This window comes from Marmota marmota, unplaced genomic scaffold, assembly GCF_001458135.2.
Source record: "Marmota marmota marmota unplaced genomic scaffold, marMar, whole genome shotgun sequence".
Lineage (NCBI taxonomy): Eukaryota > Metazoa > Chordata > Mammalia > Rodentia > Sciuridae > Marmota > Marmota marmota.
The window spans coordinates 7235087-7247946 of NW_026000026.1; the positions used below are offsets into that span (position 1 = coordinate 7235087).

The window sequence follows — 12860 nt, forward strand, 5'->3', positions numbered from 1 at the left end:
AGGGTCCCGTTCTGTGGAGGGAGGTGCCGGCCGCGGCAGGACTGGAGGTTGGCCACACTGGCTGCAGCCCAGCGGCTGAGTCCTGGCAGGAGGAGGCCGGGCTCCTGAGTCACAGCTTCCCGCTGTCAACCTGGCGGGAGGGAGACCGGGGGAGGGCCTGGCAGGGTGGGGGCCCAGGTCCCAGGGCAGCCTTCAGACAGGGTCCCCAGGTCAGAGGTGAGGGGGCCCTGCGGTGCCTGAGGGGGTCCCTGTTCCCCCGGGTCACGGGCAGCGGCCTCTGCCGTCCTTACCCCTTCTCTGCCTCCCTCTCTCGCGCACTTCCTCTGCAGCTGGCCTCTCTCTCTCTCTCTCTCTCTCTCTCTCTCTCTCTCTCCTTTTTTTGGTACCAGGGATTGGACCCAGGGTGCTCTACCTCTGAGCCACATCTTTTATTTTTTAAGATGTTGATATCTTAAAAATCAACAATGTCACCCTTTCTTTTATTTTTTATTTTTTTTAAGATGTTGATGGACCTTATTTTTATTCATTCATTTTTCTGTGGTGCTGAGAATTGAACCCAGGGCCTCGCACGCGCCAGGCAAGCGCTCTGCCACTGAGCCCCAGCCCCAGCCCCTCCCCAGTCCTTTTTTATATTTGATTTTGAGAAGGGGCCTCAACAAGTCGCTGAGGCTGGTTTTGAACCTGCCATCCTCCTGCTCTGGCCTCCTGAGTTGCAGGGCTTCCGGGCCTGCGCCCTGCGCCCCACTCGGGCAGGGTTTCTGTTGTCTGTTTGCAGCTGGAAGCCTGAACCCAGAGCCAAGCCTCAGGGCTGCGGGCGAGTACTCCACCACTGAGCCACAGCCGCAGTTCTTCAGGCAGAGGTTTCGCACCACTCGGGATTTAATCCAGGTTAAAAGGAGACCCCTCGCTGAGCTGGGTGGCGCAAGCCTGGAATCCCAGCAACTCAGGAGGCTGAGTCAGGAGGATTGCAAGTTTGGCCCAGTCTCCGCAATTTAGTGAGAACCTGTCTCAAAATTAAAAAAAAAGAAAACAAGGAAAGAAAGGAATTGGGATGTGGCTCAGTGGTGAGTTCAAATCCTAGAGCCCGAGCAAAACAAAACAAACCCAAAAAGTCTTGGCCTGCCCTTCCTGGCCAGGTGGCCCTGGCCACGCACTTCAACGTCTGTGCCCTGGCTCCTCATCCTTGTGTGAGGACCAAAGGTCCACGCATGGCCGGGACGTGACCTCATGTCACTCGGGGAGGCTCCTCTTGATCTGCTCTGCTGCGGGCCCACACCTGGTCTCATGGATGAAACTGGACAGTGGAGGTGGCCCCGCTCAGGACCACACAGCCAGGAGAAGGCCGAGTCAAGACGCACAGCCCCAAAGCCCAGAGCCCACAGACTCACACTCATCTGCAAAATATGCAAGGTGCAGACCCCTGGGCAGAGGCCTGGGGGCACAGAGGCCCGGGGCCAGTCAGCAGACCCTGCCGTGGTCAGAGGGGATGTTCGTCCAGCCAGAGGGTGTGAAGCGCACTGCCCCAGGACTGCTCTGGGGGCCGGTCCTTCCTGGAGCCCCACAGCTGCCCTATTCCCCACGCCCAGGAGGGTCAGGTGACGGCAGCGCCTGCAGGTGCGGGGCAGGTGGTCCAGGGACCGAGCGGAGGCAGTCGGGCACGGGGACGGCCGGGAGAGGAGAGTGGGCTTCACCAGGGAAACAGGAGGCCTGCAGTTTGCTGAGAATCTTGTGGCTAAGGACACTGTCAAACCCCGAGGGGTCGAGCCAGCCTTCTCTGACCCTCGGAGCTGGCTTGGTCCTTGGCCTCCAGTCCAGGGTTTCTGCTGGTCAGTGGGGTCACAGGTTGGTGCGTGCCATGTTCCTAGAGGAGTCCCAAGGCCCCCGCCTGTGTTCACTTCCCCCCTGGCCAGGCCTGGTGAGGAGCTGGGCCTGCCCAGGCAGGGACTGTCCTGTCTGCACCCTCCCGTCTCCTGTGTCTCCAGGATCTCTCTGGACGAGACGCCCCGACAGTGTCTGGGCCCCTGCCAGCCCCAGCCCAGCGGCCCGGGCTCCCGTGGCTGGAGCAGCTGGGTGTGAGGGTCGGCAAGAGGGTCTCCGAGTGAGGCCGGTTCTGGCAGCCAGGGCCGCGTGGAGGGCTTCCCGGAGGAGGGGTCCTGGAAACAGGTCCATAGCTGACGTCTTGGGAGTCAGAATCCCAGACCCCCACGGGGGCATGACTGTGTCATCTCTGTCATTTCTGTGTCCCCAGTTTCCAGATACACAGGAATATGGAGAGCAGGCTCTGCCTGCTGGGGTTTTCCATTTTAAAAGTATATAAAGTAGCCATTTGCCCTAAACTACTCTTTTTTTTTTTTTTGTACTGGGGATTGAACCCAGAGGATTTCCCACTGAGCCACGTTCCGTTCCTTTTTACTTTTTATTTTAAGGCTGTCATTAAGTCGGTCAGGGTCTCCCTCAATTGCTGACTGTGGCTTCGAACTCGGCATCCTCCTGCCTCGGCCTCCCAAACTGCTAGGATCACGCAGTGCGCCCTGTCAGCTGACCTGTTTTGAGCCCCAGTGCTCAGGCGGAAGGAGGCACAGATCGCCACCAGGTTCAACACCCAGGACTTCCTGGAGAGAAGAGCCCGCCTGCCCAGCACAATGTCAGGCACCGTGGATAAATGGACCAATCACGTCGGGACAGTGGCCACCTGAACTTCTCAGAGGAGATCAGAGGCACGTGGTGGCGGGCGTGCTGCGGACACGGCAGCCCACGGGCGACCAACCCTCCCCCAGAACATGTAAAGGGAGGCACCTGGGACTGCGGTCAGTGGCACGCTGACCCAGCCTCTTATCAGACCATCCAGCAAGCGCGTCACAGAGTGACAGGCCACCAACTCCTGACTCTGTCCCCGGGGCTCCAGCCCAGCTCTATCTCCCTGACTGATGTGGCCCGTTTCGAAACTGCCTGCTGTCCAGCTTGGTGGCTTGTCGCCCAGCTGACCACCTGCGGGGACCCTGTGTTTGTGGCCCTCCCTGCTCCCGGCAGTGCCCCCCACTGTGGCACGCGCTGGGGGATCCCAGGGCTTGCACCTGCTGGGCGATGCGCTCCCACTGAGCCACACCCCAGCCCTTGTTGTTTTAGGTAGGTTCTTGGTAGGTTGCTGAGGCTGGCCTTGAACCTGTGAGCCTCCTGCCTGGGCCTCCAAGTTGCAGAGATGATAGGTAGGTGTCTGTCTCCCCAGTTGAGAACTGCCTCCTTGGCCACGGTGAGCCCTTTCTTAGACTTTCTGTGACGTCTGTCTGTCTGTCTCACTGTGAAGCATGGCGTGGGACTTGGCGGTATGGGTCTTGGTGATTAAGATTGAAGGATAAAGGAACCTGTGATGGCCCTGATCATGGCTGCCAGGTGAGCCAGGGGTACTCGGTGAATTATTGCTGATGAAAGTGGCACAGCGGGTGAGTTTCATTGTCATTCACAACTGAAATCACGGAAAGACACAGATACATCGGATCTAGCTGAGGGCGTGGCTCACTCAACACTGAGGTCATGAGAGAGCCCACGTGCCAGCCGAGCGCTGTGCACGACCCTGTAAGGTAGGTGTTACGTCATCTCCCATTTTATATATGAGGAAACTGAGAGACAGAGAGGTTAAGTATTTTGCCCAAGGCTGCACAGCCAGCAAGTGACTACTGGTGTTGAAACCCAAGCCTGTCCGTAGAGCTTAGTGCGCATCACTTCTTGGAAGATTTAACGTGCCCTTTCCATGGGGTAGTGGGGAGTCACAAAAGTTAGGCTTATTTTTTTCTGCTCTCTCTGTCCATCTACTTTGGCCTGGCAATTAGTAGGTGCTCAATAAGAATCTGAATAAATTTGCAAAAGTCCTGACAAGTTACTTCTCTCTGAGCCTGTATCCTCTTCAGTGCAATAGGCCCAGGGCAAGTACTGACCTCACTGGGCTGTTTGGACACAAAAATGAAAGAATGGTCTGTGGGGAGGCTGCTGTGGCTGAGAGGAAGAAGCTCAAGTCTGCCAGAGCTGGGTGCAAGTCTAAGAGGCCTACTTTCCTTTCCAGCTGTGTGGTCTCAGACCAGTGTCTCGCCCTCTCTGACCCTCTCTGTGAGGTGGGGTAGTTTGGATGCTGGGTTCCCCCCAGGCTCCCATCTGGGGGGCAGTGACTAGCCCTGGTGCCTCCTTGCTCTGAATCTCAGGGGCACTGAAGGCTCTGGGGCTCTGGGCCGGCAGCACCCTGCAGGTCTGAGCTCCCACTGGGCTACCCCGTGCCTGCCCCAGGCCACAGTGGAAAGAGCGCTGAGGCCAGGTCACAGGGGACACTACTCCGGCTCCAGCTCCCATTGCCCTCCCTGCCTGGCCTCTGGGCTCGGGGAGAGGCCCAGCAAGGCCTCCAGAGCAGGAGGGGCCGAGGACCCGGCTCCTCCCAGGCCCAGGTTGCAGAAGGGAAGCTGGAGGCCGGTGTCCTCCTGGCTGTGGGCACCCTCCCTGCCCCCCTGCCTTCCCCCTGCCCTGCGGCTCCCTCCTTCTCCTCTCGTGGTGACCCCTCCTCCTTCAGGCCTCCCCCAGCGCCGCTCCTGGGGAGCTCCGCGGGCCAGCCGCATCCTGTCCTGGCTCACCGCTGTTCGCCTCTGCTGGTGGGTTCTGTGTCCCCCACTGGGAGGTCAGCTCCAGAGGCCGTGTCCTTCTAATCCATGCCATCCCCTGACCTGGTGCAGGGCTCTGCCGGTCCCTGTCTGCTGAGCATGGTCCTGGCTAAATGCCTGGCACATAGTAGGTTTTCAGCAAAGACTGAAGCAGCATCTACTCCCTAGGGAGAGACCTGTTGGAGAAACAGGAAAAACACAAATGGGGTTTGAATCCTGCTTGCTGTGTGATTCTGGTCAAGTGTCCTGCCCTCTCTGTTTCTGAACCTCCACAGCCTCAGCTAGAACAGGGATCACCACAGCAGCTGCCTCCAGGATCGTTGGTGAGCAGGGAGTGGCCCACCCCAGCAGGTGCCGGTCTGCACACCCCCACCAGGCATCCAGCTCGCAGGTCCCCAGCTGGCCATGGGGAGGAGGCTGCTGGAGGGAGGCCGGCCCAGCAGTGCACCTGTCCCAGGTCAGAGAGCACCCAGCGGGAGGAGGACACGGGCCTGTGGGGCGGGGCTTGTGGCCTGAGTGGCAGGTGCAGGCAGGTGCAGGCAGGTGGCCCTGGCACCCCGAGCAGGCCCTTGGGCAAAAGCCCCCACACGCCCCGAACCGGCCCGTCTGGTCGGACACCTGTGCGGGCAGCTCCCAGTCAGGGCCGTCCATGCAGGTGTGACTGGCAGGCTGGGGGCTGGAGGGGCAGTGCGGGCCTTGGGGACCCACCAAGGGGCCTGGGCAGGGGACCCGGTCCTGCTCCTGGGGGCTGACCCCTCTCCAGGCCGGAGGCTCCTGAGGCTGGAGTCAGGCGGGTGGCCCTGGGGGCTGGTCCCCACCAGAGCTGGCCTTTCACGTTATTTATTGAGCGCCTTCTGTGTGCCAGAGGCCAGTGGGTGCTGGGGAGGGGTGAGCAGGTGACAGGGGTGCGGGACTCCAGGCAGGGAGGGGCGGCGGGGCAGGGTTGTCGCAGGGGGTGGGGGTAGGGCTGCGGGACGGGCCAGGGAGGCGTCTCTGGGGAGGTGGCCAGAGCACCCGCCGGACCCTGGGGAGGGCGGGTGGATGGTGGCCACTTCGGGGCCAGGACCCGGGGGCCTGGGCTTTTCTTTGCATCTGCTGGCGGTCACCAGAGGCCCCCAGGGCCTGTTCCCAGGGCAGAGGCCAAGGGTCAGGGCGTGGGCTGCAGGAAGTGGGCCCGGGGCCTGCAGCGGCTCTCGGGGACAGCTAATATTCCAAGTGCTGGTGACGAGACCCAGCCGGGTGGCAGGGGGGCGGGGCCCGCTCCACAAACAGCCCCGAAGCTGATCAAAGCGGCGGGTCTGCAGGGCCCCAGGCCAGCTCCTGGGACGCGGAGCCTCCCCAGGCCAGCGCAGGGCTCGGCGTGGCCGGGCAGGGTCCTGAGGCTCCAGGCCGGTGTCCCCACGCGTCTTGGGGGCGCTGAATGGACCCCAGGACCGCCCGCCCCGCCCACAGGGAGGCCAAGAGGCCGGCGCTCCACCTGGGACCGAGGCCTGGCGGCTCCGAGCCCAGTCTGGCCACCGTGAGGCCCCGGTGCCGACTCAGCTTCCTCCAAGTGCAAGCCTCTGTCCCCAGCTCCACGACGGGTTGATGGTGGCACCTAGGCCACAGGCCATGGCACTTCATCATCATGATTTATGAAGATGGTACCAGGGACCAGACCGGGGCGTCCCCAGCCCTTTTATATTTTCTTTAGGGACGGGTCTCACTGAGCGGCCCAGGCCTCACTGAGTTGCCGAGGCCGGCTTGGAACTTGCCATCCTCCTGCCTCGGCCTCCCCAGGAGATGGGCTCACAGGCGTGCGCCGCGGCACCCTCCTGGCGAAGGCTGGTGGCTTGTCCATGCTCTCAGGGACATGAAGCTCACCAGGGGTCTGGGTGCAGGAGTGCGTCCCCACACCTGCCCAACTACAGCGCCAGGAGGGCAGGTCTGGGCAAGAAGCCCAAGGTGACCTCAGCCCAGGCCCTGGGGCCTCCTGGCCTCACCAGCTCTCTCTGAGCCTCGTTCCTCGGCTGCCGCTCGGGACAGGCCTCAGCTTGAGGGGGACGGGAGGGCCCAGGCTTCGCCCTGCCTCCCTCCCTCCAGCCTTGTCAGCCTCCCTCCCTCCAGTGGCCTCGTCCTGGGCCCCGTCCCCACCCCTGCTCGAGTCCACACTTGGCAGAGAAACTGGGTCAGACCCTCCTCTGCCTCTTCCCCAGCTTCTGTCCCACCCATAACGTCCAGTCCCCTGCCCCCGTGCCCTGCACGCCCAACCCACACGCAGACCCCGCAGGACCTGTACCCCCAGGTCCTGAGACACTAGGGCTCGGGGGTCTGTGGGGACGGCCTGAGGGGACCAGGTCTTGGGAGGCAGGCGCTGTGGCCTGCGGCACTTGTCCAGCGTCCCAGTCCCCACAGGGGAGAAGGCAGCCACTGAGGCTCCCGGGGCCAACGCCTCTGCTCCGGTGCCGGGACGGCGGCGAAGGCAGGAAGCCAGGTGCCAGCAGGTGCTTGACGGAGGCGACTCGGGAGTCCTCAGTGGACCTCTGGGAAGGGACTCGCCCCCACTTTACGGATGAGGAGACTGAGTTTTGTGGTTTTGTACCTGGGATTAAGCCCAACACCGAGCCACACCCCAGCCCTTTTCATATTTTATTTCGAGACAGGGTGTCCCTAAGTTGCTGAGGCTGACATTCAACTTGTGATCCTCCTGCCTCAGCCTCCCAAGCCGCTGGGATTACAGGGGTGCTCCACGGTGGCAATAGCACCCCACTTCACCAGGCCGTGCTCTGGGTGTTGCTTTACCTGTGGGGCCTCCCGCCCCCCTGGGGTGCACCCAGAGCCTGCCTCCCTTTTCTGCCCAGGGAGCATCCTGCACCAACGCCCCCAAATGGAAGCCAGCTGCAGCTTGGCACCCCAAAGGGACCTCAGAGGGATCTCCCTGGTGTCTGACTTTCCCCAAGTTTCTTCAGGGTCTGGGACTCATGCCTCCAGCATGCAAGTGGCAGGTGGCTTCCTTCCACTCACACTTGGGACTTCAGAGGTTCCCAGGGAAGGCCTGGGAGGCATCTGCCACACTGCTGTGTGACCTCAGGCAAGTCGCTGAGCTTCTCTGATCTTCCAGGCTCATCCACCTCCGTGGGGTTGTGGCTTGCTGAGATGGCTCCGGCTGGGAAGGTGTGGGGACCAGGCCCAGAAGGCCGACACCTAGAGCACAGCTTCTTCGCCTGGAGGACCCTAAAGAGGGAACGGAGCCACAGCACCCACACTCCAGGCCCACCTCCCGCCACCCTGTCCCCACTTAGCGCTCTGCATGCCCCCAGGAGGTGGGGTCCAGTCCTGACCACCGTCTCCCTCTGCCACGTCCAGCTTGTCCTCCCTCACAGGAAGGAGACACTGACCAGGAGCCACAGCTGTAGGTCCTATGCAGGGTCCCGCCACCTCCCGCCACCTCCCTGCTCCTGCCAGAGGATCCCCAGGGCCACACAGATGTGGCCCAGATCCCGGCTCTGCCTCCTTCACGGAGGGGAGTGAGGCGGGGAGAGAGCTGCGTGGTCCTGAGCCCAGGAAGCTGGCGCCTGGCCAGAGGGCCCCGAGGTCACTCCGGACGCTCTGAGTGGGATGACCCTGGCTCCCGGGAGAGAGCATGCACCGTGGGCACTGTCCCCAGGTGTGGGCACTGTCCCCCAGGTGCAAAAGAGGGAGCTAGGCTTCAGAGGGGCCCGGCCACTGCCCAAGGTCACACATCCAGAGGTGGCACAGCATCTCTGTCCTGGAGCCTGTGATTAGAAATGGGGAGAGCAAAGCCCAGAGAGGGCAAAGGCCTTGCCCAAGGTCACACAGCCCCACTGAGGCTGCGCGAGCTGGGAGCCCTGCAGTCCCAGCGCTTCCCACGGCCTGGTGGGGGTGGGGTCTGCCTGGCACTTCCTGTTGGTTGGGGCAGGACCTCCGTGAGGCCTGATGAGATAGACGCAGGGTCTTCCCACGGCCCAGGCCCCTCAGGAATGTCTGGAGCGCCATGAGGGGCAGGGCCAGGAGCCCCAAGTCCTGGGTCCCAGGCCCACTGTCCGTTTGATTATCCTGGTGTCCCTGCTCCTGTTCCCACCCCAACCCAGGTCTCCACCTCCTCAGCTGGCCCTTCCTAGGGGGGTCACCATTCACTGAACACACCCAGTGCCAGGCCCACGGGAGGGCTCAGGCCACGACCAAGATGGTCACCTCCCCACTCTGAGCCTCAGTCTCCTCCTCTGTCAATGGCTCACCACAGACCCGTTAAGAAGCTGCCTGCTCAGCACTGAAGCCACTGCCCCAAGGGCGGGGTCACCAGGGCCCGACACTGACCTCACCAGCTATCTTCCAGTCTCTGTGGTCTCTGCCACTTCCAAGGTGCGGTCAGCCACAAGGACAGTGTCCAGTACACTGAGTTCAAACTCAGCCCTGCACTGGATCTGTAACCCTGGGCAGATCCCTCGTCTCTCTGAGCCTCAGTTTTATTATCTGTAAAATGGGAAAAAACGAACTTGAGTCTGGGTGTGGTGGCACAGGCATGTGATCCTGGTGACGTACGTGGCAGGCTAAGGCAGGAGGACTGCAAGTTCGAGGCCAGCCTCAGCAACTCAGGGAGGCCCTGCCTCTAAATAAAATATAAAAAGGGCTGGGGAGTGGCTCAGAGGTTAGCTCCCCGCGTTCGATCCCTGGTGAAAGACCAACGGGGAGGGCTGGGGATGAAGTTCCAATCCCCCGTGATCACACACACACGTGCACACACACACACACACACGTGCACACACGTGCACACACACACACGAGCACACGCACACCCAGACATGAAAAGAGAAGAGAACCCAACCTGACCACAGAACTTGATGAAGCGTCAGCGCCTGGCACCATCACTCCTGGTGGGTCTTCTTCCCAGTGGGGACATTGGGGTCGGCCACCTTGAGGCCTCTGGGGCAGGAGGAAGGCCCCTGGCCGGGAAGGCCCATAGTCCATTGGGGGTCGCTGGGAGAGCCAGGATCAGTGGCTGCCCTCAGCTCTGGACAAACCAGACCCAGCTCATGTCCACGTTGACCTGCCTGGCCTGGCCGCAGGCCTGTCCACTTTGCGCTCTGGGGCACCTGTTATCCAGCTACCCCAGGCCCCGCGTCTCCACTCCTCAGGCTCCATCCAGGCCTCACACCGCAGGACTCTCCCGGATCCCCTTCCTGAACAGGTGAGATCTGGGTGGGGGGCGGGGTGGGTGGTGCTGGATCAAACCCAGGGCCCCCTGCACGCTGGGCACGTGCTCTATGGTGGCGCCTCCTCCCCAGCCCTGCCATGAGAATCTAAAACGGGACCTGAAACAGATGGTTCAGCACATATTCATTTGGTTTTTGGTCTAATGTGAGAGTCTCTGCTTTTAACAGACCCGTTTAACCCGCTCACGTTTATTGTTGCCTGGTGGCTGGCCTGGCGTCCTCTCTGGCTGGACCTGGTACCTGCAGGTTGCTGGGCGGGGCTGGGCTGGGCTTCTGCAAGCTGCCCTGGGCCACCCAGGGTGCTGAACGTGGAGCTGACCCAGGCCCCTCGTCCATCCTCCTCCTCCTGCAGGGGACAGGCCTAAGCTGCCTGCTCTGGCGTCTGGTCAGCCGCTGCCTGCTCCCCATTAACTGGTGCTGTGGCCTCCAGCTGCATCTCCGTCTCCGAGTCGGCCTTGCCTGCTCCCCTGGGGCTGTTGGAGGACACCGTGGAGCCTGGGCCGAGGCGTAGCACAGCGGCTGACAGCCTGAGCCTGCGAGTACCTCAGTTTCCTTCCGTTGTACGTGAGGCTCCGGGTCACTTCCTGCCAAGGCCCTCAGGGTCCCCTGACTCAGGGTCTGGAGCTGAGGAGTCTGGGCTGCCCCCGTCATCTCCTTCCCACCCCAGTCCCAGAGACGGTGGTTTCCAGGGATCCTGAGGACCCAGGGTAAGGGAGGGCCCTAGAGATGTCCTCTTGCCCACTGGGCAGGCCAGGCATCACTGTGCCCCTTGCAGATGAGGACACTGAGGCTCGCTGAGTCGGGGGCTCCTTGGATGCTTCCCTGAGCGCCTGCTGCTTTGGGTGGCCTGGGGGAGCCGCGGTCCAGGGGAAGGGGTCGCCACAGGACGCACGGGCAGCCTGCCTGGAGCACCTTCCCCAGGGGACACAGCCAAGGCAGGGCGTTTCCACCAGCCACCAGCTTCCAGGGGCGGGGTGACGCGTCCGGCCTTTGCCCAGCTGTGCCCTGCCAGGAAGGGGACGCTGTTCCTCCCAGGCTCTGGATCCGCCGGTAGGGGCCCGGCAAGGGCACAGCTCACTTCCTCAGGACCTTCCCGGCTGAAGGGCGAGGCCAGCCTGCACTTGCTCAGCACCAAGGGTTTCCTCTTTCACAGCGTGTTTCCTGCTCCCTGAAGGTCCCCATAGGTCCCCAGTCTGTGCCTGGTAACCCGTGCGTCCCCTGCTGCATAAAGGTGTGGGTGAGCCGCCCCCCTCCCCGCTCTTGGGAGGTGGCATGGGACCCTCCCCCGCCCCCTCTGCAGCTGCCCATCTGCACCTGCTCCCTGGGGTCGCGGCACCACTCGGCTCCAGGGGGTCAGGGACTTTGGCGCGTGGTAGGTGCTCAGTCACTACCTGGGAGGGAGGGCGGGGACGGGGTGGAATAAGCCAGTGCAGTTCGCAGTTGCTCTGCTCAGCTCTGGTTGGCTCATCCTGCAGACATTTATTGAGCACCAACTGTGTACTAGTCCTGGGAGGGCCGTGACCAACACAGACAGGACCTGACTTTGTGGTCACTGAACACACTTGCAAAACCATGGTGATGGCACCAGGATGCAAGGTAGGGTCGAGGAGGGGCTGGCGGGCCGGAGGGAGCCTGGCTGTTGTCACCCTGGGCAGCCCCACTTGCCAAACGCCACCACAGCTGCGTCACTGAGATGGGCGGGCCGGAGACTGAGGGGTGCAGGGAGGGGCCTCAGGCCCAGCTGGCTTCAGCATCAGGGTTGGCTGAAGGCTGGCCTGTGTCCACTGTTAGTCACTCTGTGTGATGTGGCTCTGCGGCCACTTGCTGTTGGGGACTATTATTTTCAACTTGCAGAAAGGTTCAGAAGGCAGCTGGAGCAACCGCGTCCCACCTCCAAGGGAGGATGTGGCGGACGTGCCCTCCCCCACGGGCAGCCCCTCCCTCCTCGAAAGGTGACCTCATCCCGAATCTGGTGTCATAGTGCTCCTTCCCCGGGCTGCCTGCGTGTCCCTGGCCACACCAACACCGGGTGAGCCTCAGCTTCCCTTGGAGGGACAAGCTAGGGTCAGGGGCGTGTCTGCAGAAGGCCCTGGGAGCCTGGCAGGCACAGAGCTGCTCCTGAGTGTCCCTGTCATGTCCTGTTGACACCCAGGAAGGGACCCCCCCAGGCCCCAGGCTGACCGGGGGGCCGTGTGGCCAAGCTGAGCACTGCCCCCCCCTCTGGAGGCACGGCCTCCCTGTCAGCCTGACACCCGATAGATGCCCAGCTCCTTGTCACTGTCACTCCAGCCCTGGAGAGAGGAGGCTCTGTGCATCCGAGGCGGGCGCTCCGTTTCCTCACCTGTGTGAGTCCTGCAGGTGATGGGAGTGAGAAGGGTCTGCGGCACACAGTAGGCGCTTTATAAGACCTTCTCTCTTCCTCTTCCCAGGGTCCTCCCTTCTGCTCAGGGTCCTCAGGGACGCGCTTGTGCACATTCACCAACTGGCTCTGGGCACCAGCGTGCGCCAGGCTCTGCTCTAAGATCCAGGGACACAGGAGTGAGTGACAAGCAAGACCTCCATCCTCAGCGGGCTGGCATTCTGGGGAGGGGTGAAGACAGCCTGTGACAGGTACAGCCCAGTGGGAGGGGAGGGGCGGGTCCCCTTGTCCCTGAAGTACAGGTGGCTGGGGTGAGTCAGGGCAGGCCAGATTCCATTTAGCTTTTTTGGGGGGGTATCAGGCATTGAACCCAGGGGCACTCGACCCCTGAGCCACATCCCAGCCCTATTTTGCATTTTCTTTAGCGACAGAGTCTCACTGAGCTCCTTAGCGCCTCACTGCTGAGGCTGACTTTGAACTCGCGACCCTCCCGCCCCGTCCTCCGGAGCCCTGGGATGACTGCGCCTGCTCCATTCAGCTTTTACCAGGTTTGCTCGGCTCCTGTGGGAACACACAGGAGAGGCCAGGCTGGACGTGGGGAGGCCAGCGGGACAGCGTCCAGTCCCCCAGCTGAGGAGGCTTAGAGAG

At 62.3% G+C, this 12860-nt stretch overlaps 1 protein-coding gene and 3 long non-coding RNA genes across 8 annotated transcripts in view; 3 read left to right on the forward strand and 1 right to left on the reverse strand.

The window, feature by feature from the left end:
• The window catches only part of LOC125618962, a 7580-nt gene extending 3703 nt beyond the window's left edge, over positions 1-3877 (forward strand). The window contains exon 2 of the long non-coding RNA XR_007350360.1: positions 2427-3877. This is a non-coding gene — a long non-coding RNA (uncharacterized LOC125618962). The remainder of the gene's footprint in view (positions 1-2426) is intronic.
• An 88-nt stretch (positions 3878-3965) lies between these two features.
• On the forward strand, positions 3966-5506 carry LOC125619207 (translation initiation factor IF-2-like). Its single transcript, XM_048811940.1, has 3 exons — positions 3966-4101; positions 4276-4631; positions 4916-5506. Exons 1-3 carry the CDS (start codon positions 3966-3968, stop codon positions 5390-5392), a joined length of 969 nt encoding a protein of 322 aa, XP_048667897.1. The 3' UTR covers positions 5393-5506.
• A 3464-nt stretch (positions 5507-8970) lies between these two features.
• LOC125618963 lies at positions 8971-12860 on the reverse strand. 2 transcript variants are annotated; one of them, XR_007350362.1, is made up of 3 exons: positions 12195-12321; positions 9466-11244; positions 8971-9113 (listed from the first exon to the last, which is right to left on the reverse strand). It is a non-coding gene; the product is annotated as an uncharacterized LOC125618963 (long non-coding RNA). The 2 variants fall into 2 exon arrangements; XR_007350361.1 differs by lacking the exon at positions 8971-9113 and adding an exon at positions 12758-12860 and having other exon boundaries at positions 9961-11244; positions 12195-12370.
• Positions 10943-12860, forward strand: part of LOC125618961 — a 5861-nt gene continuing 3943 nt past the window's right edge. For 2 of the 4 annotated variants that reach the window (XR_007350356.1, XR_007350359.1), the window contains exons 1-5: positions 11190-11449; positions 11708-11882; positions 12006-12198; positions 12283-12391; positions 12638-12760. This is a non-coding gene — a long non-coding RNA (uncharacterized LOC125618961). The other 2 variants (XR_007350358.1, XR_007350357.1) reach the window with 2 other exon arrangements.